The following is a 25645-nucleotide window of genomic DNA, read 5'->3' as shown; positions in this document are numbered from 1 at the left end:
GCGCGCGGCGGCGGCGGCGGCGCGCGGCGAGGAGGCGGGCCGGCGGGGCGCGCGAGCGGGGGCGCGCCGGGCGGGAGGGGCGCGGCGGAGGAGGGGCGCGCGGCGGCCGCTGCGGCCTGTGGCGCCGTCACCGGCGGGACTCGGGCGAGCGCTTGGACAGCGAGGTGCGGCTTGACCCCCTCCCTGCTCGGCCCGGCGCGCGGAGACGGTTCGGGGCTGCGTTCGGGCCCGGCTCGCCGTCCCCGCGGGTCCCGTTAGCATGTCGCTGAGGCAACAACTCGTTCAGCTGGCCGGCCGTCTGCAGGAGCCGCAGAAAGTGGCCCGTTTCCAGCGTCTGTGCGGGGTGGAGGCGGCGCCGCCGCCGAGCCGCTCCGCCGACCAGCCGAGGGAGGAAGATGGGCCGGCGGAGGCGCCGCTCCCCGGGGACGCGCGGCGGCGGGGGTGGTCGCCGGGGACGGCCGGAGGCCCGCAGCCGCCGGGCCACGACCGCAATCCGTGCGCCGCCAAGGCGGCGGGCGGCGGCGCCCCCAACGGCGTGCGGAACGGGCTGGCGGCCGAGCCGGGCCCGGCCCAGGCGCACCGCGTGGGCTCCCCGCGCCGCAACTCGCTGACGGGTGAGGAGGGCCAGGCAGCCCGCGTGAACAACTGGCCCCTCTACTACCTGTTTGCCTTCGGCACGGAGCTGGGGAACGAGCTCTTCTACATCATCTTCTTCCCCTTCTGGCTGTGGAACCTGGACGCCGTGGTGGGCCGCAAGCTCGTGGTCATCTGGGTGCTGGTCATGTACCTGGGCCAGTGCACCAAGGACATCATCCGCTGGCCGCGGCCCGCCTCGCCGCCCGTCGTCAAGTTGGAAGTCTTATACAACTCCGAGTACAGCATGCCTTCCACCCATGCCATGTCCGGCACCGCCATCCCCATCGCCATGGTCCTCCTCACCTATGGCCGCTGGCAGGTAAGCGCCGCCGCCGCCGCCCCACGCAAGTTCGAGACCCCGGGTTTCCCCTGTCTCCGGACGGTTTCACGAGGCTTCGCCCCGCCAAAATAATAAAAAACACCCTTCGGTACAGACCTTATCCGGGGAGGGGGGAGAAATCAAATATGATGGGGAACATCCGATAGCCGACCCGTCCTGTTGGGGACCCCGAGGGAACGCTTTGCGTGCAGTCTAAACTCTTTTTAACTTCTTGCTTTGCCTGCACCGTGAAAATGACTTGTTATTTTTTCTTCAAATTAATCGCTTGGTAATCAAGGCTCCCTTACCGCCCCCTCCACCCCCCCATCCCACCCCCCGCAGCTGTTGCCTTCTCCCAAACGGATTGTGTCCCTGGAGTAGCGTTAAAGCCCCTCGGCTTTGTGAAGAGATGGTATTTACAACACCGTGGTAGTGAGCTGCTTCCGAAGCTGGGGAGGAAGGAATTTTAAAGCAGAGCTGCTCTTCTTGGGAGTTTATGGAGCCGCGGCCCGAGCCCTGCTTTTTTAAGGGTGGTTTCATTTGCTGAGAGACGAAAAACTTGATCCTCTCTGGGTCACCCGGTGTGTGGAATTTCAGTGTGGAGCCCACACGGTAGTGTTGTCGCGGTAACGATAAAACCGTGCGATTTAAAGAAGTTTATCTTACAGCTAGGGTTCTTTGATTAGCCCGGCAGGTTTACCTAAATAAATAAATAAATAAATAAACAAGGCAAATGTAGACCGATGATTGACAGTCAGGGTGGGTGGGGGGAGAGTTAGTTGGTCCTGGGGCTTGAACTCAGGGCCTGAGTTTTTGTTTTTCTCTCAAGGCTAGTGCTCTACCATTTGAGCCACATTTCCATTTGCAGCTTTTTGTTGTACTTAATTGGAGGTAAAAAGAGTCTCACAGGCCTTCCTGCCAGGGCTGGCTTCCAACCACGGTCCTCCGATCTCAGCCTCCCAAGTAGCTAGGATTACAGGCTTAAGCTGCTGCAGCAAGGTGTTTTGTTTTGTTTTTAAATATAATGTTATTGTTATTCTTACGGTGTTAGAGGGGTTATCATTCAAGTAATGCATACATTTCTCTTTTGAACAAGGTCACCCCTTCCTGTACTTTTCCCCAGTTCCCCTCTCTGGTCCCTGCCCACAAATTGCATAGTTCCAGGGGTGAGGTGTTTTTGTTTTTGTTTTGTTTTGTTTTTCTCCAGTCCTGGGGCTTGAATTCAGGGCCTAACCACTGTCCTTGGGCTTTCTCAAGGCTAGAGCTCTACCACTTGAGCCACAGCACCACTTCTGGCTTTTTCTATGTCTGTGGTACCAGGGAATTGAACTCTAGTCTTTGTGCATGCTACCTAGTCTACCACTAGGCTAGACTCCTGGGCCCCTTTATCTGTCTTAAACTGTAAAATCTGTTAGTCTTGGGGACCAGTCTCTTAGAAGTAAATTACATAATTATGAAGAATCTACAGAAAACAGATTTCCTCAATATTTTTGTCTTACATTGAGGAACTTGCACTCATTATGGTAATTTTACTGTACTTATATTCCATTTCAGTAGAGGTCAGACTTTATTCTCAGGCATAGTGCTGTGTATAAGTACATCTCACTTTTACTAGCCTAGAAAATATGGCACATACACAATGAAAAACCAGAATTTCAAGGGAAGAGTATCAAGGAAAGGTGTTTATTTTACTACTTAATCAAGGGAGATAGATGTATAGTGACATCTATGTTGTAAAGCTGTTTCTTTCTCTTTTTTGTTTCATTTGGTTATAAGATAAAATATTACATCTCAGGCTGGCAGAACTTGCTCTGTAGTCCACCCAGGCTGGCTCCAAACTCTCAGTCCTTTTGCTGGAGTACATGCATGTGGTGACATGCCTGGCTTGTGCCACCACACCTGGCATGTGCTACCTATTTTACACAATAAATTCAATATCTCAGAATTTCATTTACTCCAAATATTTCACAACTTGAGGCTGATAACGCTGGGGTGGATCTCAGTGCTAGGCATCTGCCTTGCATTGGGCCAAGCCCATCCCTAGCAGTGGAGTAGGGAGCTGTGCTTACTAGTTAATTGTTGATGTTTCTTATATTTCCATGGGATGTTCAAGATTTTAAGATAGAGAGACCTTTTGCAGTGCCTCCTCAGTAAGTATGTTGTATGCTCTTAATATTAACAATCTTAGTTTTTGTTCTTTTTTTTTTTAAAGTGTTTTCACCTTAATGGAGAACATGTTAACAGGAAGTGAGTAGTTTCATTGAATCGTTTCTAGGATGTAGATATCAATATTCTAACATCCTAGTATTATTTGAATGATCAAAAGAAGCTTACCTTGTAATTTTTAAAGCAGTTAGTAGGAAATGTGTGTGTCATGTATTTTTAGATATGTGAGCTGAATAAGATAGAAGTTATCAGGTCGTTTTACAGATCTGGAAACTGACCAGTTACGTTAGAATTAATCTTGGAATGGCTTTCCTTTCCTTTTTGTTTGTTTGTTACCAGTCCTGGGGCATGAACTCAGGGCCTGAGCACTGTCCTTGGGCTTTTTCCTCAAGGCTAGAGCTCTACTACTTGAGCCACAGCACCACTTCTGGCTTTTCCTCCCCGCCCTCCCCCAGTCCTAGTACTTGAACTCAGGGCCTGAGCACTGACTATCCTTTGGCTTTCTCAAGGTTAGAGCTCTAGCATTCAAGCCACAGTACCACTTTTGGCTTTTGCTATGTATGTGGTACCCAGGAATCGAACCTGGGTCTTTGTGCATGCTAGGCAAACACTCTACCACTAGGCCAAACTCCCAGCCCACCTTAACTATTCTTTATGTGAGTGTCTGTTCCTGCACAAAGTGGATTATGAAATTAAGAGAAAAGAAAGGGTAGCACCTGAGGTCATAGTTCACAGTGGACATGCTTCAAATAGCATTATGGGGGCTGGGAGTTTGGCCTAGTGATAGAGCACAAAGACCTGGGTTCGATTCCTCAATACCACATACTCAGAAAAAGGCAGAAATGGTGCTGTGGCTCAAGTGGTAGAGCACTAGCCTTGAGCAAAAAAGAAGAAAAGTGTCCAAGGACAGTATCCAGGCCCTGAGATTAAACCCCAGGATTGGCAATGAAAGAATAAATAAATAAAATAATGGATAGAGAAAATCTGACAAGTATCCATTGGTGAGGTAAGAAGATACCTTGGAGAACATTTAATAAAGGGCATGGTGGGGGGGGGCTTCATAGTAAATACATCTGGAGTAGGTTAACAACAAGAAGAAATGTATTTGCAGAAGAGTGGGGGCATGCCATAGAAGGCAAGGGCAAGAGCAAGTGGCAGGGTCTCCTGAGGAATCAGAGTTAGATGTGACTAGAACTGATGCCAATAGTCTACTGTCACTGGGATTGCAGTCTCATTCATATTTCTTTCTCTCTGTTTTGGCATGTCCATGTCTGCACCACACCTGTTTTATATTATTTATAGGTAAATTACTGCTAGATCAAAAAGAATCTGATTGGCTCAGCCCAGATACCACAGCTGTTTTGCCCCAGCCAAGTGTCTGTCCATGGCTGCATTCGGTAGGAGTGGTTAAACAAGCAGGCTCACATAGTGGGAGGTGCCCTTGAGTCCACACTGCAGGCTTTACTTGGGGAAGTTTCCAGAAGAGACTGGAAGATTAGAAAATATGAGAAGAATACACTGTAGGCGGAAACCAGAAGTGAAAGGAAATGAGACCCTGTTTCTAGAGAAGGAAAGTAGTCAGCACTTTCAGTCTCTCACAGGAAGAGCTATGTGAGGAAAGTACCAAAACCTATAGATGAAAGGCAAAAACCCTTAGAAAATGCCATTGCTGGGCTGGGAATGTGGCTTAGTAGTGGAGTGCTTACCTAGCATGCATAAGGCCCTGGGTTCCATTCCTCAGTACCACATAAACAGAAAAAGCTGGAAGTAGTGCTGTGACTCAAGTGGTAGAGTACTAGTCTTGAGCCAAAGAAGCTCAGGGACAGTGCCCAGGCCCTGAGTTCAAGCCCCAGGAGTGGCAAAAATAAAAATTAAAAAAAAAAGGCAAGCTTTTGTTTGTTTGTTTTTTTACCAGTCCTGAGGCTTGAACTCAGGGCCTGGGCACTGTCCCTGAGCTTCTTTGGCTCAAGACTAGGACTTTACCACTTGAGCCACAGAACTACTTGTGGCTTTTTTTTTTTCCCCTAAGTATATGGTACTGAGGAATTGAACCTGGCTTTTCGTGCATGTTAGGCCAGCACTCTTACCACTAGGTCAAACTCCCGGCGCAGGTATCTGTTTTTAATACTATGTGTGATGCCTAATTTTGTCACCTTGTCTAGGCCATAGTTTTTAGATTTCAGGTGAACTCTAGTCTAGATACTAATCTGAAGATACTTTTTAGACAAAATTAGCATTTAGATTTAAAGTAGACTTTGACTAAAGAAAGTCACCCTCCATAACATGGGTGAACCTTACCCAGTTATTTAAAGATTTTCAAAGAAATAGGACTGACTTCCTCTAGGGAAGGGGGAATTCTGCCACAGAGGCCTTCATACATAAGCTTTGGCTTATGATTGTGGGGCTTGAACTCTGGGCCTGGGCACTGTCCCTGAACTCTTCAGCTCCGCTCTACCACTTTGAGCCACAGTACCACTTCTGGTTTTTTTATGGTTAATTGGAGATACGAGTCTCACGAACTTTTTTGCCCAGGCTGGCTTTGAACCTGGATCCTCAGATCTCAGCCTTCTGAGTAGCTAGGATTACAGGCGTGAGCCCCTTGTGCCCTGCTGGACAAATTCTTTAAAATAAATTTCTCTTTCTAGCTGTGTGGCTCATGGCTGTTATCCTACTTATTCTGGAGGCTGAGATCTGAGGATCTGAAGCTAACCTGGGCAGGAAATTCTGTGTGACTTTTTATCTCCAATTAATTGCAAGTCATTTTTTTTAACTCTTTACACAAGTGTCAATGAATGCGAGTGGCACATGTTACAATTTACAAAATAATTGCCACTTATATAAAGGAGTTTAGTAAAGCATTATCAGGAAGAATAAAGCTGCTTTCTAGAGTAACTGAAGGAAACACTGAGAGCAGTTTTCCTCTTATCAAGGACGTGCAGTGACAACATTAGATAATGGTATGAAATTAAAAGTATCTGGAGTGTGACTTAGTAGTAGGCCCTGCCTTCGATGCCCAGTGATACAACGAGGACATCAAGTAATCCATTAGGCTTTGGAAAGCTTTTCATGTATTTGAAAACAATTTGAAGGGCTTGTAAATTTTTGTTCTCATCTTTTTACTCCCTTAGCTCCTTCCTTCCAACTCTACTTGTCCAACCACTTTAGCTCCAATTTCATTGAGAAATTTGTGGTAATCTGTGATTATTGTGTCCATCTATTTCTTTTCCTCCTCTAATCTCAGGACACTCAAAATCCACTCTTCCACAGGTGACTTACTTTCTTTTTTTTTTTTTTTTTTGATTTTTCTAGTTATAGGACTTGAACTCAGAGCCTTAGCTTGGGTTTTCTCAAGGCTAGAGCTCTGCCACTTGAGCCACAGAACCGCTTTTTCTATGTATGTGGTACCAAGGAATCAAACCTGGGTCTTCATGCATGCTAGGCAAGCACTCTACTGCTAGGCCAAACTCCCAGCCCCCCACAGGTGACTTTGATAGCAAGGTATTCTGTACTTTTTCCTTTTTATGGTTTCTACCCCTAGTGTCCCACCAGAAGTTTTCTCCATAAGATTATCATTTGAAATTTTAGTAAAGAGCTAGTTACAAAGTGTTCCCTTCAATGAGGAGAGGAGGTAGCTGAGTCACTGATGGAAGAAAAGATAATAATCCCCTGTCCTCCTCAAGGGAAGAACAGACTTTTGGGGGGATCAGGTTCAGGGGCTATTCAGACGCTCATTCATCTTAGACCATATTAAAATAATGTCTTCTATCTGTCCTCCATCTGTAGTGTACAAGCAGAAGAGACCCAATTCACCCTTAGAAGAATGTTAAAACAAGATTTCATCCACTTATTCATCCTTGCAAAAGTACTTCATTAATACCTGAAATGTGTGGTGCTTAGACTTAGGTTCTGAGCATAGAAATCCTGAAATTTTATAGTAGAGCAATTGGTTGTTTTATGTGCCTGATTGTCTCCAGGTTTGTTTAAATTACTTTGCTTTTCTCCCCTAGTATCCACTCCTGTATGGGTTGATCCTCATCCCGTGCTGGTGTTCTCTAGTCTGCATAAGCAGAATTTACATGGGCATGCACTCCATTCTGGTAAGAAAAGCCTTTTATCCTTATTGCTTCACTTTATTTTGTGACATTGATAGAAAATTTTATAAGTTGATATAAATTGAAAAGTGTAATTGTTGTAAGTCTTTGTGTTGCAGAACTATAAACATGAAAACATGAAGACTTGTGACATAATGTAATAATCACATATTTCATTCAGAGAGAGTTTTTAGCAGTCATAGTAGCCAAATAGTCTAAGGATAGCCTTTTTTGGTCAGTCATATGGCTTGAACTCTGGGCCTGGGTGCTGTCCTTGAGCTCTTCAGCTCAAGGCTATCACTGAGCCACAGCACTAGTTCTGGTTTTCTAGTGATTCATTGAAGATGAGTCTCATTGTCTTTCATGCCCAGGCTGGCTTTGAACCTAGATCCTCAGATCTCAGTCTCCTGAGTAGCTAGGATTACAGGTGTGAGCTACCAGTACTAGACTTGTTCATTATTTATTTTCATTTTGCCAGTCCTGAGGTTTCAAGCTCTTGCTTTGCTTTTCCACTCAAGGCTGTTGCTTTACCACTTGAGCCACACCTCCACTTTCAGTTTTTTGCTGGTTAATTGGAGATTAGAGTCTCTCAGACTATCTTGCCCAAACTGGCTTCACACCTCAGTCCTCAGACCTCAGTCTCCTAAGTAGTTAGAATTACAGGCATAAGATACCAGCACCTGGCTTGTTCATTCTTCTAGTTCAGCCTTCTTTTTGTCCTGTTTTTCTTTTTCTTGTCAATTGTGAGACTTGAACACATGCCTTGGGGTATTGTGCCTGAGTTTTTTTTGCTCAAGGCTAGTGCCCTATCACTTTGAGCCTCAGCTCCACTTTTTGGGGGGATGGGAAGGGTGTGTGTTTCTTTTTGAGGGGTTAATTGAGATAAGAGTCTCGTGGGTACTTTTCTAACCCCGCTGACTTCAAACCTCAGTCCTTAGATCTTAGCCTCCTGAATAGCTAGGATTACAGGTGTGAGCCACTGGTATCCAGCCCAGTTTTATTTTCCTTCAGCATCTGTTTTATGTTTCTCCTGTTTATGTGTCTAAAAACCAGGGAGCGCCCCAAGAGTCAGTTAAGGCTTATTGACAAGAAAGCACATGGGCTTAAACTTTGCTAGTGCCATTTTTACTTATATATGAAACTACTTTTTTCATAAAAAAATGTTTAGGGTATTTGATTTGAGCATGCAATTCAGTTTTGAAAACATAGGGACCACGCTGTTACTTATAATCACTCTTACTCTTCTCATCCTCTGTCCCTATTGACATTTTAGTTCTAGCCTGCTTCATGCATTGACCACATCTCAGTGATTTTTTTTTTTTTTTTTTTTTTTTTGGTGTGGGTACTGGGGCTTGAACTGAGGTGCTTTTGCTCATCATTTTCTCTCATGGCTTATTCTCTATCACCTAAGTACCATACCTTCACTTCAATGTTTTTTGGCTTATAGATGAGTCTCAATGGATTTTTTTCTGCCCAGGCTGGCTTGAACCTCAGTCCTCAGATCTCAGCCTCCTGAGTAGCTAGGATTACAAGAGTGAGCCACCAGCACCTGGCCAATTCCACTCATCTATGTATGTATGTATGTATGTGTGTATGTGTGTATGTGTATCTATCCTTATGTATCCATCCATCTGTTGTATCTATCTGTTTAGCTATCAATGCATCTATCTATCTATCTGTCTATCTAATCTGGTCTGTCAGTCATTCCTTCTGTCTGTCTGTCTGTCTGTCTATTTTTGTTTGTTTTCTGGTCCTGGGACTTGAACCTAGGGCTTGGTTACAGTCCCTGAGCCTAGTGCTCCACTTGAGCTACAGTGCCACTTCTAGTCTTTTCTGAGTAGTTTATTGAAGATTAAGAGTCTCATGAACTTTCCTGTTCAGGCAATCCTCAGGTCTCATCCTTCTGAGTAGCTAGGATTGCAGGCATGAGCCATCAGTGCTTGGTACCAATTATATTTTTGTAACAAGAAGCAAAATTCAAACCAAAACATGATATAGAGAAAAAGTCTAGCACAGAGAACATTGAGTTTTGAGGTGATAATTGCTGGGTAATATAACTATTATTGTTTAATTTGTATTTTCTTAGTTTTTCTACAGTGAGTATTTATTACATTTTTCTTTTAATCAGGTGCTGGTGGCTCACACCTGTAATCCTAGCTGCTCAGGAGGCTGAGATCTGAGAATTGCATTCAGTCAAAGCCAACCTGAGCAAAAAAGTCCATGAGATTCTTTTTGTTTTTTGCCAGTACTGGGGCTTGAACTTATGGCCTAAGCACTGTCCTTGGGCTTTCTCAAGGCTAGAGCTCTACCACTTGAGCCACAGCACCATTTCTGACTTTTTCTATGTACCGAGGAATTGAACCCAGGTCTTTGTGCATGTGAGGCAAGCACTCTACCACTAGGCCAAACTCCCACCAAGTTCATGAGATTCTTATCTCCAGCTAGCCACCACAAAACCCGAAGCAGAGCTCTTGAGTAAAAAAGCTCAAGGACAGCTGGGTTGGCTCATGCCTGTAATCCTGGCTACTCAAGAGGCTTGATCTGAGGATTAACGTTCTAAGCCAGCCCAGGCACAAAAGGACCTGAGACTCTTATCTCCAATTTACCTCTAGAAAACAGGAAGTAGGGCTTGGATCAAGGGTAGGGCGGAAGCCTTCGAACTGAAGAGGTCGGGGACAATGCCCAATCCCAGGGTTAGGGATAGGGCGGTATCCTTGTGCTGAAGAGCTCTGGGATAGCACCCAAGCCAAGTTCAAGCCCCATGACCCATCAAAAAAAAAAAAAAAAAAAAAAGCTCAGGGACAGTACCCAGACCCTGAATTCAAGCCCTGTGACTGCCAGGAAAAAGAAAACAAAAGAGGGGTGGGGAAAGAAGGAAGGGAGGGAGGAAGAAAGGACTGGGAATGTGGGAATGTGACGTTAGTGGTAGAGTGCTTACCTAGCATTCATGAAGCCTTGGGTTCAATTCCTCAGTATCACATAAACAGAAAGGCTAGAAGTGGTGCTGTGGCTCAAGTGGCAGAGCCCAGGCCTTGCATTCAAGCCCCAGGACTGGCAAAAATAAAAAAGAAGGGAAGGAAGGAAGATTAAAAATCTATTCATAGTATTGAGTGGAAGGGAAAGTTGTTGAGAAAAGAATGTTCTGTATCTTAATAAAGTGTTAATTCTGAAGCATAGACACTCATTTTTATCAAATTACTTAATGACTGTCAATTTCAGTTTAGGTTTTTCTGATTCGTGTGAACTAAAAATTTAAAACATTAGACTTGCAGTATAATTTCATGGATAAGTTCTCGAATACATAAAAGAACAGATAAGGTTCAAGTGCCATGACCGACCCAAAATTAATTAATTAATTAATACATAAATAAAAGAACAGATAATTCTAAGCACAGGCAGACTCTATGGATAATTAGAAAGAAGGAAACAACTACCGTGTTCATTTTTAAGAAGATACTATTAGGCTAAGGATGTGGTTCAGTGGTAGAGTTGAGTGCCTGCTTAGCAAGCATGAGACCTTGAGTTCAAACTCAAGCACCTCAAAAAAAAAGAAGTTGCCATATTGTTGTAGGTGGATGTAATAGTACACACCTAATCCCCGTTCACCTCAGAGTATGGGGCAAGAGCGTCTTGAGTTTCTTCTGCCAGTACAGAGATCACAGGCATGTGTCATCACCTCTGGCTTCCTATCACTTACTTTCTTTTTGGTCAGTCATGGGGCTTGAACTGTGAGTGCTATCCCTAAGCTCCTTTTATCCAGGGATAGCACTGTACCACTTTGAGCCACAGCACCACTTCTAATTTTCTGGTGGTGAATTGGAGATGAAAGTCTCATGGACTTTGCTGTCTAGGCTGGCTTTGAACCCCAATCCTCAGATCTCAGTCTCCTGAGTAGCTAGAAATACAGGCATAAACCACCAACACCTGATTTTCTCTGTCACTTTTGAAATAAAGTCTAAACTATTTCCCTGACCTAGAAGAGCCTATGTCCTTGACCTTGTTTCATACACTCTCACGAGTTGCTTCACAGTCTGTTTCCTAAACTCACCACATCTTTTCTGCGATAAGGACCTTGCCTCTAGAGATAGGGCTAGCTCCTGTTCCCAGCAGATCTTGGCTTAAGTGTCACCTTGTCTGACAGGCTTCCGTAACACTATAATAGGGTCCTTCATGTCAACAATTCTTAGTCCCATTCTAGTTCCTTCAAACATTTACAGCTATCTGAACCTATAGTACTCATCTGCTTTCTCACTTACATGACATCAGTCCTTGCCACTAAAATGAAACTTTACTACAGCAAATAATTGTCATTACTAGTCTTAGTGCCTATTACATGGTCAGTTCATAAAGTTTATTTCGAGAATTTGACTTTGTAAATCTTGAGTCTATTCAACATTAGACATGCAAAATATATACTACTTTTAAAGTCTACAAATGGTATACTAAACAATTGTACTTTGATCTTTTCTCAGGACATTATCGCTGGATTCCTATATACCATTTTAATTTTAGCTGTCTTCTATCCATTTGTGGACCTGATCGACAACTTCAACCAAACTCACAAATATGCTCCATTAATCATCATTGGGCTTCATTTAGCTCTGGGGATCTTTTCTTTCACACTTGACACCTGGAGCACATCCCGAGGAGACACAGCTGAGATTCTTGGAAGTGGTGCTGGAATTGCCTGTGGCTCTCATGTCAGTCATAGCGTGGGTCTAATGTTAGACCCTCCTCTAGACATTCTGCCTTTAGCTAGGCCCCCCATTACTGTAATGCTGTTGGGGAAAGCCATACTACGGGTCCTCATAGGAATGGTATTCGTACTCGTAGTCAGAGATACCATGAAAAAGACTACCATTCCTCTGGCCTGTAAAATCTTCAATATACCATGTGATGATATTCGAAAAGCAAGACAGCACATGGAAGTTGAACTTCCCTATCGGTATATAACCTATGGAATGGTGGGTTTTTCCATCACATTTTTTGTTCCCTACATATTTTTCTTTATTGGGATCTCTTGATGGGGAAATATTTTGTATGCTATGAAAGGAGGCTATCAGTTACCGATATCTAAAAATATACTTTAGGTCACAGTCAAACCAGACTAAGACTTTTAGAAGAATTTAACTTAAAAGAGTTATTTAAGTAAATTCTTAAGAGTCAGTGCAGTTTATTATTGCACATCCAGATAGTGTTTTAGGTGAGCTGAGCTACTGGAATACTGAGAAAACGATAATCCATTTAAAATGTTCCTGTAATGTTTGGAGAGTTTTGCATTATTATGAGTTCAAGTTACATATAATATATATTAAAGTACATAATATACAATTATATCTCTAATATATGTTATATATGAAATAATATGCCTAAGTTTTGTTTGAACTGTGGAGGTGTATTATAAAATCAGTAACAATATACAGTTGTGCCTGTGTATTTGGAATTAGTACAGGCATGTTGTTCACATTATTTCCTGTGGGAACCAGTTCCTAATTGAGTTGCAGACTGCATTTGCCATCATGTACTGATCTCCTGCCTCCTTTTACACTGCCATCACCTTTCATGGTACCCGTGGAACTGAACATGGGAAGTATTTTTTAATGGACCAAATTTTCAGGCAAATTATGTGTTGGATTCCTTATTTTTTAAGTTCTGTACACTGTGTTGAATGTACTTTTGTTGCAACTGTTTTGGGTATCAGTTTAATGATTCAGGTACTGAATTTTATTGCTTGCTAATTGTGCCTTTTGTTGCTGGGTTAAGAAGTGTATACTGTGATGTAATAGTAAAAGACTCTATCTTCAGTTACATATATTGGGCAAATATTAAATATATATATATATATATATCAAACTAATGGGGATAGACATAAACAACCCTTATTAACTCTAGTCTTTAGCCCATTCTGCCATTTCTTTCTAAATAAAGTTTTTTGCTAATTTATTGGAAAGCTAAATGGATAAATACTTCCATTTTTGTAAGTATTTTTCTGTGCATTGTAAGTTATAGGAATAAGATATATTTTTTGTACATTGTCTGGATTGTTTATATGCGGGTAGATGTTCCGTGGAAATATAGTGGAAATTTACAGGTGGGACAGTGCACAAACTTCATATGGAAACAACCATTTTTCTAAATTATTTGGAAAAGTTTGGACTTCCCAGTGTTAACATTTAATACACACTCTTTAGCTATTTAAGGTAAATTATAAAAATTTAAAAATAGTATTAGATCCTATTTTCTTTCCAACTTTTTGTTAATTTCAGAATGGAAAATTGCAGTATAGTAGCAAACTATTTTTTTCTCTCTATGCCTTTGTGTTTTGAAGTGTGATTATAATTAGGTTAACATTAAATTTATTTAGTTTGATTTTCATAAGTAGGATAATTGACTTTCAGTGTAAATGAGCATCAGGAATGGGATTACTGATTTTAGTGCAATATCTATGTGATTATCCACAAGTATCAAGATGTTTCTATTTTAAACAGCTAACTATTTGAGCTCATATTTTTATAATTCTGATTGAGAATTAGGAGCATGGCAATTTGTAGCAAAACTAAATCTGATCATTTTAAGTAAAGCTACTAAATTTGGCCTCTAGTTTAAAAGGAGCCAACACCCTTAGAACCTTATTGGTACGATGGAAAATGTGAAAAGAGCTTTTCTTTCAAAATGTGTGGTTAGTGACTTAAATTTTAAGGACTCCCATAATGTGTGTCTCTGCTGTCCTATTAATTTTTAGATGTAGCTTAAAAAGTATCTGAAAATACTTTATTTCTTTGTGTTTCATTTTCCATCTTATGACAGTTCTATGATAAACGTGTTTTAAAATAAAAACCAAATTCATCATTCAGTAGTTTTTGTTTATTGTGTTTGTCTCTGTATAACGTGGTAGATAATTTTGGATAACAGCTAAGATTTCTGTTCCAATAGGCTTTTTCTCTGAGTTAGTTTATTTTGGAGGGGGTGCTACTACTAGAGCTTGAACATGAGTCCTGAATGCTCTCCCTCAACTTTTTCTCTCAAAGCTCTCACTCTATCACTTGAGCCACATCTCCATTTCTGGATTTTTGTGACTAATTAGAAATGAGAATCTCATGGACTTAACCTGCCCAGGCTGGCTTGGAAACTTGATCCTCAGATCTCAGCTTTCTGAATAGCTTGGTTTACAAGCATTGTCTTACTGGTGTCAGCCCACTCTCTTCTTAAAGCAATTTCAACAGATATCCTCATTCTGTTTATATACATCAATAAACTACTGTAATCATCCCCATTCACTCTTCATTAGCCCTCTTATTCCAGAGCCAACAGAGCCTTTATTACTTTCATATTCATTTATTTATTTATTTATTTATTTATTTATTTATTTTTGGTGCCATTTGTGTGGCTTGAACTCAAGGCCTGTGTGCTGTCCACAGCTTTTTACTCAAGGCTAACATTCTACCATTTGAGACACAACTCCATGGATTGTGTGTGTGTCCATTGTGAGGCTTGAACTCTTGGGCCTTGGCCATGTCCCTAGCTGTTCAGCTTAGGGCTACCACCCTACCCCTGGAGCCACAGAACCACTTCCAGTTTTCTAGAGGTTAATTGGAGATAAGAGTCTCATGGACTCCTGGGCTGGCTTTGAACTGAGATCCTCAGAAACTGAGGATCCTGAGAAACTAAGATTATAGGCGTGAGCCACCTTGCCAGGCCATTTCTGGATTTTTGAGATAATCTCACAGATTTTCCTGCCCAAGCTGACTTTGGGCCTGGGTCCTCAGATCTCAGTCTCCTGAATAGCACTCAGGTCATTTTTATTTTCATGTATTAATAATTAAATGCAGGGGCTTTAGCTTTTTCTGCTCCTGGCTGGTGGTACCCCATCACTTCCAGCTTTTTATGGACACTGTAGTTAAAAGTTTCATGGACTTTTGTGCCTAGGCTGGCTTTGAACCACAATCCTCAGACCTCAGTCTCTTGAGTAGCTAGTATTATAGGCGTGAGCCACCAGCACCCCGCTCATGATTGTTTTGTTTTGTTTTCCTGTCTTGGAGCCTGAATTCTAAGCTCTTCATCTCAAGGCTACTGCTTTACCACTTGAGCCCCAGCACCGCTTCCGATCTTCTGGTGGTTAATTGGAGATAAGAGTCAAAGACTTTTGTGCCCTGGCTGGCTTTGAACCAGGATCCTCAGATCTCAGCCTCCTAAGTAGTTAGGATGACAGGAGTGAGCCACTGGCACCTGAGCTTGTAATTGTTTTTAGTGTGTACTAGTTGTACTAAAGGACTCACCGTGGTATTTCAGACATGTATGCATTTTATTGTTAGTTGGTTGTGGGACTTGAACTCTGGGCCTGGGCTCTGCTCTTGAGCTCTTCAGCTCAAGGATACCACCCTACCCCTGAAGCCACAGGGTCACTTCCAGGTTTTCTAGTGCTTACTTGGGGATAAGATTCTCAAGTCTTTACTTCCTGGGCTGGCTTTGAACCAAGATCCACAGATCTCACCCTCCTGAGAAGCTAAGATCACAGGCATTAGCCACCGTGCCAGGCTATGCATGTATTTTAAATCTGAATAACCCTCTATTGCTGTCTCTTTCCCTGCCTCTCTCCCCAACTCTGCTGCTTTTTTAGCAATGTCTGTTTTCACAACTCATTTCTACCAGTTCATGAGCATGGGAAGTTTCTCCATTTTCTAATGTCATGTTGAGTTTTATTAAGGTTTTATAGTTTTCATTGCAGATGTTTTTCACCTCTTTGGTTAGTATATAGGTATTACTGTCTTGAGGCTTTTTTGAATTGAAATATGAAATTGTATGAAATAGAAAAAAAATGGGATATGTAAGGAAGTAAACATTCATTTTAAAGCTTCAATGGACTTTTCCTAATTTGTCCCTCCCCTGGCTCCAAATACAGAATCTATATCTGATAATAGCAAACTAAGAACAGGATAAAGTGTACTTTGATAACTACTGTACTGACTGTTCAGCCTGAAAACTAGTGTTTATAAAAGCTATTTTGCCTGCAATATGCAAATCAAATTCTTTCATTGCTCCAGAGAACCTGGAAGAAACTGTTCTTCCCTGCCCTGTGCCCTCTTTAGTCTTGGTGCGTTTCCCACAGAGGTGAGGCAAGTAAAGCCCATCCTTTACAGCAAGCAACACAGTATGACAGGATCCGGTGTTTGTTTTTCCTTTGTTCTATATTGATGTTCACTTAAAATATTTAAAAAATTGTTATCATAAAGGAGATGTATAGAGTGGTTGCAGTTACATAAGTCAGATAGTGAGTACTTTTCTTTTTAGATAATGTCATCCTTTGCATTTAAATATTGTTCCGATTTTAAAATCTGTGATTTAATTTTCCTTTTTTTTTTAAATAATGGTGCTAGGGTTTAAAGTCAGGGCATTATGCTTGCTAGGTAAATGCTCTCCCATTTGAGTCACACTCCCAGCCAGATCTGTGATATTTAAGGAAAAGAAATATTTACTTATTAAGGGAAAAGAAAGCAATTTTATGTGCTTTATATGAAAAAGTCCTGGAATTTTAAAGGTATGATATCCTGACTACTAGAACCACAGTTATTCAGAAGAGGGGATTTCCAAGGGAGGAGAACTTTGAGTGGAAAGTTATATTCTCTCTAACTTCCAAACTCTTCCAAAAAGTTGAATAGCAAAATAACAAGATCCCAAATATCTATCTATGGACAATAAAGAATTCCATCTCAAGGCTAAGGACTTCTTTGACCCAGCTGCCCAGGGTTCTTAACATGTTCCATAGTGGGGCCTGGCTCAAGGACTCCTGTGATCTCCATGCATGCTCTAGGAAGAATATTGGAATTAATGAGACTAGTTTTTATCACATCATACTTAAAAGACCATGAAATTTACTTTGTGGGTTGAGATCAGAACTGACAACAAATCTGGCTAACCTCAGGTGCTGGGAACCTGATAAGCGGTGTGGGTGTAGAAAGGGTGTTGGCTGAGAACTTGAAGACAACTCTGGGGCTCTGTATTTGTGAGGTTATATCCAAAGTGTACCAGTGACCACTTGTTCTTTTCCTGTTCAGTGTAAGTGACCAACGAGGCTTTGGCTTTCTCTTAGCTTATCTATATTACTTAGAGGTAAAAGATATTTACCTTATAACTAACCCACGGAACAAGTTATTAGCCAGGTACTTGTGGCTTAGTCTGTAATTCTAGCTACTCAGGAGGTTGAAATCTGAAAATTGCTGTTCAAGGCCAGCCTGGTCAGAAAAGTTCAAGAGATTTGTATTTAAAAAAAAAAAAAAAAAAAAGCCAGAGCTGGGCATAGTGGCTCACGCCTGTAATCCTAAGAGACTCCTAGGAGACTCGGGAGACTGAGACCTGAGGGTCAGTTCAAAGCAGTCCAGGCACTAAAGAATCTAAGACTCTCATTTCCAATTAATCTCTAGAAAATGGAAAGTGGGACTGTGGCTCAAGGGGTAGGGTGGTAGCCTTGAGCTGAAGAGCTCAGGGACAGTGCCCAGGCACAGAATACAAGCCCCTTGACTCACAAAATTAAAAAAAAAAATAGCCAGATGAAGCTGGGCATTGTAGCTCACATCTATAATCCTAGCTACTCAGGAGAATGAGATCTGAGGATCACAGTTCAAAGCCAGCCTGAGCACTAAGGAGAGTGAGACTCTTATCTCCAATTAATCACTAGAAAAGGGGACGTGGGGCTGTGGCTTATTAAGGGTGGTTAACCTTGAGCCAAAGAGCTCAGGGATAGTGCCCAAGCCCAGAGTTCAAGCCTCATGACTCACAAAAGAGAAAAAAAAAAAAAAAGCCAGAATGAATATATGGCTCAAGTGGTAGAGTGCCAACCTTGAGTGGAAAAAGGCCAAACCTGGGCCCAGTGCGTGGCCTAGTGCTAGAATGTTTGTCTAGCATGCATGAAGCCCTGGGTTTGATTCTCTGATATCACATACACAGAAAAAAGCTGGAAGTGGTGCTATGGCTCAAGTGGTAGAGTGCTAGGTTTGAGAAAGCCCAAGGACAGTACTCAGGCCCTGAGTTCAAGCCCCAGTCCCAGCACAAAAAGATAATCTAAAGATTAGAGTTGTTGTTTTTTTTTTTTAGTAACTTATTGGAGTTTGTGTTTTGCTTCAATCTGTCTCATTGTAATTTGCTAAATTAAGTTTAGTCCACTGAGGAAAGAGAATTGCTGGAGCACATCCTGTCCTCGAAGCAACCTGCTGTTGTCTTTTCCTGTTTGTGAAAAGTTTGTATACAGCACTCTCAGGAAATCACGAGAATCATCCTTGAGAAACAGCGCTTACATGGGTGCTAACTGGGGCTTACATCCCGAGGTTTAAGGTGACCGCTGTGCGTTACCTAGCCCAGCCTCCCACCCAGGAATTCTAGCTGAAATCAGCACACATAGACACTTCTTCCTTAAAAAGAAAGCAAAACATGAGGAGCAGGACACCAAAGACCTCAGTGATCTCATCAGTCAAGAAATAGTCCTAAAATGAACTATGCAGCTTGTGGGTGGAAACAGGAAGGAAAAATGGGGAGAGAGCCAGGAAAGGGGTAGCGTTGTCTAAAAAGAAATGTACTCTTCACCTGACTTAAGTAGCTGTAACCCCTCTGCTCATCAGCCTTGTAATAACAATAAACAATAAAAATTTTAAAGAAAAAAGCTTATTTGCTAGACATAAACACAAGAAGGAAAAAGGAGAAAATAGTCCCTTCAGGAATCACCATTTAGACTAACAGAACAAAAGGGTACCCAGGCCAGAATATACACTACCTGGTAAGGATGAAGGCCTCAGGAACCTACAAGTGGGTTTTGTTTTGTTTTTGTGGGTCACAAGGCTTGAACTCGGCCTGGGCACTGCCCCTGAGCTCTTCAGCTTAAGGCTACCCTTGAGCGAAGCTCCACTGCCCAGTTTTTAGAGGTTAATTGGAGATAAGAGTCTTAGGTCCTTTTGAGCCCAGCCTCCTGAGTAGCTAGGATTATAGGCGTGAGCCACCAAGCCTGGCCAGAGGAATTTTTTTTTTAATTTCATAAGCTGTGCTCAAAAGCATAAGGATATTTAAGACTCTCAGTCAGCTGGGTTTTTTATTTTAATTTTATTGTAGCTGTTTTTTAATACACTGAAATTATTTGGAAGAAATGGGAACTTCATTTCATGAATATTCTCATTACAGTCACAGTCTTTTTTAAAACTAAATGACAGAAGAAGAGCAAATGTGTCTTTTGTTTGCAAAACAATATGGAAACTCCTCAAAAAATTAAATCTATGCCTGGTGCTGGTGGTTCATGCTTGTAATCATAGCTACCTCAGAGGCTGAGATATGAGGATTATAATTCTAAGCCAGCCCAGACAAATCCTAGAGACTCCTATTTTCAATTAACTAGCAAAAAGTCTGGAGTTGAATTGGGGCTGAAGAAGTAGAGTGCCAACCTTGAGTGAAAAAAGTTAGGTAAGGGCCGGGAATGTGGCTTAGTGGTAGAGTGCTTTCCTCTACCACTGGGTTCGATTCCTCAGATCACCTAAACAGAAAAAGTACCACATTAACAGAAAAGGCTGGAGGTGGTGCTGTGGCTCAAGAGGTAGGGCGGTAGCCTTGGGGTGAAGAGCTGAGGAAAAACACACAGGTCCCATGAATGACAAAAAAAATAAAATAAAATAAACCTAGCTACTCAAGAAGCTGAGCTCTGAAGATTGTGATTCAAAGCCAATTTAAAGCAGAAAAATGTATGAGACTCATCTCTAATTAACCCACAAAAACCTAAAAGTGGTGCTGTGGCTCAAATGTTAAAGCACTAGACTAAAACACACATGCACGCACGCACGTGCACACACACACACACAAATTAAGGGATAGTAACTAGTCTCTGAATTAAAAAAAAAAAAAAAAAAAAAAAAAACCTGCTGAAGTGGAGGCATGTCTCCAATGGAAGAATGATAGCAGAACAAAGACAAAGACCCAGTGGTACTGGCAAAGAAGAAAATATGCTGCCACTACCCAGACGCTCTGTGTGTGTGTGTGTGTGTGTGTGTGTGTGTGTGTGTGTGTGCGCACATGTGCATGTACGCCTGCATACCAGTTTTGGAGCATGAACTAAATTCAATATCTGGAAGACTATTTGCTTTCAGTGTGTGGGCCAAGCTCCCGCTTGGTCTCTTCTGCTGCCAGTGGGTGGTGTCAGAGATGAATAACTGGGCATTTCCTACAAAGAACTGAATGAAGACACACAAAAAATAAAGTGGCCAAGCAAAGAGTTTATATGAGACAGAGAGAAAGGGAGAGAGAGAGAAAGAAAGAACACTTAAGGGAAGGGAAAGGCTTAAAGGAGCAAATGCCTGAAGAGCAAGATGGGGTTAAAGTATTCCATTTTCTAAGATTTCAGTTGGGGGAGGAATCTGTGGTAACAAGACTGGGCCGATCTTAGGAAACAAGGGATGGATGGCCCCTTGCAAATTTTCAGAAGAGATCTGCGTATATACAAGTTGCCAAGGTTTTTGTTTTTGTTTGTTTTTATGCCGGTCCTAAAGCTTGATCTGTGGCATGGGTTCTGTCCTTGAGTTTTTTTGCTCAGGCTGGAACCACAGCTCCACTTCCAGCTTTAATGGGAGTCTCACAGGCTTTCCTGCTTGAGCTTTCATGCTATCCTCAGATCTCAGCCTCTTCAGTAGCCAGGAGCACAGGTAAGCCACCGATGCCCAGCATATCCTGGTTCTAAATTTGTTTGTTTGTTTGCTAGTGTTAGGGCTTGAACTCAGGGCCTGGGCCCTGATCCTTGGGCTTTCCTCAAAGTTAGCGCTCTACCACTTGAGCCACAGCACCACTTCCCACTTTTTCCGTGTATGTGGTACCAAGGAATCGAACCTAGGGCTTCATGCATGCTAGGTAAGCACTCTTGGCCGCACTCCCAGCCCCATGGCTTTAAGTTTTTATAGGAGCATACCATGTTTATAATGGAAGCCTTAAATACAAGTTTGTTGAATGAAGATCAATCTTCATTCAACAGTTCCACAATGCAGGTGCCTCTATTGGTTTAGAACAGGCCAAAGATTTTATGCTCTTAGGGAGAAATTGTAACTGCATATTGAGCACTAACTAAGGGGCCAGGAGGCGCCTCAGGAGGTGGTGGGGAGGAGCTAGCACTCTTGGGTGGACTGGAGTAGGTTTCTGCTTTCTGTAGCCAACCAGCATCTCTCCCACTTCAGCCACACCCCCATTTCTGGCATTTTACTGGTTAATAAGAATCTGGAGGATTTGCGTGCCTGGGCTGGCTCAGAACCAGCATTACTTTTAAAGACAGAAGACATTGCCGAGGAGCTAAGGCATCTTTTAGACAAGACCGTGTTCCCATTTCCTGCTGTTCAGAGGTAATTATCTTGAGTCCTTCCAGCTCACTTTTCATAATTTGATGTGCATATTGTATATCTCTAATGAATCAGTAACATTGTTTGAATAGGAAACATTGTTTTGTGTGTTGTTCTAAATTTGTATTAAGGGTATATGCAACAAACTGATTTTCTTTTCCTTTTTCTTCCCTGCCCCCATTGTTTGTTTCTTTGTTTCTTTGTTTCTTCTTTCTTTCTTTCTTTCTTTCTTTCTTTCTTTCTTTCTTTCTTTCTTTCTTCCTTTCTTTTTTTTGCTAGTCCTGGGACTTGAACTCAGGGCCTGCACTTTTCCCTGAGCTTCTTTTGCTTAAGGCTAGCACTCTATTACTTCTGGCTTTTTCTGTTTATGTGGCACTAAAAAATCGAACCCAGGGCTTCATGCTTGCTAGGCAAGCACTCTAGCACTAAACCACCTTCCCAGCCCTCTTTTCACCTTTTTTTTGGTGGCAGTCCTGGGGCTTAAACCTAGGGCCTTGAGCACTCTGCTTCTCTACTCAAGAAAATTGCAGTAGGGGGCCAGGAGCGTGGCCTAATGGTAGAGTGCTTGCCTAACATGCATGAAGCTCTGGGTTCAATTCCTAGGTACCACATATACAGAAAAAGCTAGAAGTGGTACTGTGGCTCAAGTGGTAGAGCACTAGCTTAAGGAAAGCCCAAGGACAGTGCTCAGCCCTGAGTCCAAGCCCCATGGCTAGCAAAAAGAAAGAAAGAAAGAAAAAAAGAAAGAAAGAAAGAAAGAAAGAAAGAAAGAAAGAAAGAAAGAAATGAAATTACAGTAGGACTTGAGCCATACCTCCATATCTCCTGCTTTTTGCTGCTTAATTATAGATAAGAATCTCACTGACTTTTTTGCCCTGACTGGCTTTGAACCTGGATCTGAAGATGTCATCTTCCTGAGTAGCTGAGATTACAAATACAAGCCACCTATAACTAGCCAATATTTTCTTATTGTTAGTGGTGGTGGTCATGGGGCTTGAACTTGGGGCCTTGATGCTGCCCCTGAGCTTTTTTGCTCAAGGCCAGTGCTCTACCTCTTGAGCCACTGTGCCACTTCTGGGTTTTTTTCTTTTTTTTTTTTTTTCTTTTTTGCCAGTCCTGGGCTTGAGCTCAGGGCCTGAGCACTGTCCTTGGACTTTCTCAAGGCTAGAGCTCTACCACTTGAGCCTCGGCACCACTTCTGGCTTTTTTCTATATGTGGTACCGAGGAATCGAACCCAGGTCTTCATGCATGCTAGGCAAGCACTTTAACCACTAGGCCCAACTCCCGGCCCCTTCTGGATTTTTTTCTGAGTAGTTTATTGGAGATAAGAGTCTCATGAACTTTTCCTGCCAGGGCTGGCTTCAAATCACGATCCTCAGATCTCAGATCTTGAGTAGCTAGGATTACCGGCATGAACCACCAGGACCTGGCAGGCTAAAACCTTTTTAAGTTTAATAAAACAATAGACTTTTTAAGGGGCTGGAAATGTGGCCTAGTGGTAGAATGCATACCCAAAACCCTGGGTTCGGATTCCTCAGTATCACATACACAGAAAAAGCCAGAAGTAGTGCTGTGGCTCAGAGTGGCAGAGCGCCAGCAAAAGTATCCAAGGATAGTGCCCCAGAACTGGCACAAAAAAATAGACTAAAAAGGGTGGGGGGAGGGTAATGGGTACCAAGACATGTGAAAGGGTATCAATGTATGTGAATTAATGCACCTTCTATCTGGCAAATATCATGTAACCCTTTTATTAATTACAATAAAAATATTTAAAAAATAGACTAAAAAAAATAGCACTTTTACATTCACAGTAAAACTGAAAGAAAAGTACAATGAGTTCCCAAATGCCCTCCCTCCACCCTGACAGCCTATGTCAACCATTCCCGACCAGTGTAGTCCATTTCTTTCTGGTAGCCAACACGCTACCATCATTAACAACCAAAGGCGCAGCTTCTATCAGTTTTTTCTATAGGCTTTGACAGATGTATCCACAATGAAGTTACAAACACAACAGTTAGACTGCTCCAACCAGTGTTCTTTCAGTTCCCTCCTAACCACACCCCTCTACTTCCTGGCCACCACTGACACTTCCTGTCTGGAGTGTTGCCTTTTCTAGAATATGAGAGTGTATGGTCGCCTTTTCAGATCATCTTAACTGAATACTGTGCCCTGGAAGATGAACACAGTGAGTTTCACTGTATAGCCTTGTGAGGTTTTACATAAAGCATGGATTTCCATTAATATTAATACCTCTATACAGTCTTATCAACTTTATGTGTGCTGTCACTTAGAAGGTGGCTGAGGGCTTTGAAACCCACTCATTAAAAAGCATTTCAGATATGATAAGGACACCTGCTCAGCTATGTTCATCTCTGCACTATTCACAATAGCGAGGCTATGGAAACAACCCAGATGCCCTACTGCAGATGAATGGATACAGAAAATGTGGTATATATATACACAATAGAATTCTACATAGCCAACAGACAAGATAAAATAATGGCATTCGCAGGGAAGTGGATGAATCTAGAGCGAATCATGTTGAGTGAGACAAGTCAAGACCTAAGGAATAAAAGGCGCATGGTATCCTTAATATGTGGCTATTAGATCCAAAGACTACAAGAGCGAGGACTCAATAATTGCATACCCAATGCTATGGACATGATAATGGAAATATAAACATAAAATATATAGACATAAAAACCTATGACTCTATAGACATAATGTTTTATTTCATAAATTAATATGTTTCTATGACATACAAACCCTTAGCCTAATTTTGATTAAGTTCTAAATACTAAGTCCCAGTGATTGTAAATAGAGATTCCCTTCTTGAACACTTGTTTGTTAAACTTGTCACTTAAAATATGATGTGAAAATCAACGTTAATAAATTCACAAAAGGAGGAATTCCCAAGGTGAAAGTTTTAGCAAAGATTTATTTCAGTGTAAAGGGGTAAAGAGAAAAAGAGACAAATATTTCCTTCTATTTCCTATACAGGAAATGGTAGCTAAAGACTCAACACTGGTGGTTCCTATCTGTAGCCTTTATACTTGGAGCTGGGAGAATACATATTGTCATGCCATCTAGCAATTCCTAATCCTTGACTGCCTTTTTGTGTGGGAGATAGGGTGCTGTTTACTCTATATCCTAAACACAGGGATAACAGACGAGTCTGAGGGCTCCCTTTCTCAGTTCACTGCTCATTTCTGTCTAATTTCTTTATGAAGAGTTTAAAGGGTTTTTTGTTGTTGTTGTTTTTTGTTTTTACCATTTTTAATAAAGATGGCTCACGCTTGTTATCCTAGCTACTCAGGAAGCTGATATCTAGGTTTGCAGTTTGAAGCCAGCCTGGGTAGGAAAGTTCATGAAACTCATCTCCAATTAACCACCAAAAAGCAGGAAGTGGAGCTGTAGCTCAAGTGGCAGAACACTAGCCTTGAACAAAAACACTCAAGGACAGTGCTCAAATCCTCATGTGTGCGTGCGCATGCGCACGTGTGCGCAGAAGATAGATGCAGATCTCCTGTCATGGGTCTTCTTGTAATTAGCAAGTAGGTATAGTAGAAGAGGAGTTTAACTGTCTTTCTTCACTTTAGGTGTTTGTTCAGGTGTCAGAGTCAGGCCCTTTTGGTATTTGTTAAAAGTCATATCCACACTAACACAAAATGGTTGTAATAAGGAAACCTGAGGAGGACTAAGTCATACAAAAGAACTTCAAATTTCACCTCAATTTTTCTTTCTTTTTTTCCCCTTGCCAGTCATGGGGCTTGAACTCAGGGCCTGGCATTGTCCCTGAGCTCCTTTTGCTCAAGGCTAGCACTCTACCACTTGAACCACAGTGCCACTTCTGGCTTTTTCTGGGGAATCAAATCTAGGGCTTCATGCATACCAGGCAAGCACTCTACCACTATACCACATTCCCATCCTTCCCCTCAATTTTTCTCAACCTAAGACTGCTAAAAAGAAAAACATGTCTTCACATTAAAATTTTAAAAAAGGATTTACAAAACTTAGCTCAAACAATGGGCCAAAAAGCTAAAACTATATAATCCTTAGAAGGAGATACAGGAATAATAAATCT

General features: G+C 42.1%; 2 protein-coding genes across 2 annotated transcripts in view; both read left to right on the top strand.

Annotated features, from left to right (window-relative positions):
- The first annotated feature begins 131 nt into the window (after positions 1 to 131).
- Positions 132 to 13434, top strand: Sgpp1 (sphingosine-1-phosphate phosphatase 1). The gene is made up of 3 exons (XM_090344250.1): positions 132 to 955; positions 7129 to 7218; positions 11685 to 13434. Exons 1-3 carry the CDS (start codon positions 260 to 262, stop codon positions 12234 to 12236), a joined length of 1338 nt encoding a protein of 445 aa, XP_090200376.1. The 5' UTR covers positions 132 to 259; the 3' UTR covers positions 12237 to 13434.
- An 8072-nt stretch (positions 13435 to 21506) lies between these two features.
- Positions 21507 to 25645, top strand: part of Wdr89 (WD repeat domain 89) — a 42485-nt gene continuing 38346 nt past the window's right edge. The window contains exon 1 of the mRNA XM_090344249.1: positions 21507 to 21563. The gene's annotated coding sequence lies outside the window, so the exon portion shown is untranslated. The remainder of the gene's footprint in view (positions 21564 to 25645) is intronic.

The sequence above is a fragment of the Megascapheus bottae genome, chromosome 14 (assembly GCF_031878675.1).
Source record: "Megascapheus bottae isolate mThoBot1 chromosome 14, mThoBot2.hap1, whole genome shotgun sequence".
Taxonomy (NCBI): domain Eukaryota; kingdom Metazoa; phylum Chordata; class Mammalia; order Rodentia; family Geomyidae; genus Megascapheus; species Megascapheus bottae.
The sequence above is the reverse complement of the archived record's forward strand: the minus strand, read 5'-3'. Positions and strand labels throughout refer to the sequence as shown.

Bases quoted from the DNA above. Each gene is read 5' to 3' on its own strand.
- Sgpp1 (XM_090344250.1), top strand. From the start codon at position 260: ATGTCGCTGAGGCAACAACTCGTTCAGCTGGCCGGCCGTCTGCAGGAG. The intron at 956-7,128 runs GTAAGCGCCGCC...TTTCTCCCCTAG, and splicing joins TCACCTATGGCCGCTGGCAG to TATCCACTCCTGTATGGGTT. The intron at 7,219-11,684 runs GTAAGAAAAGCC...ATCTTTTCTCAG, and splicing joins TGGGCATGCACTCCATTCTG to GACATTATCGCTGGATTCCT.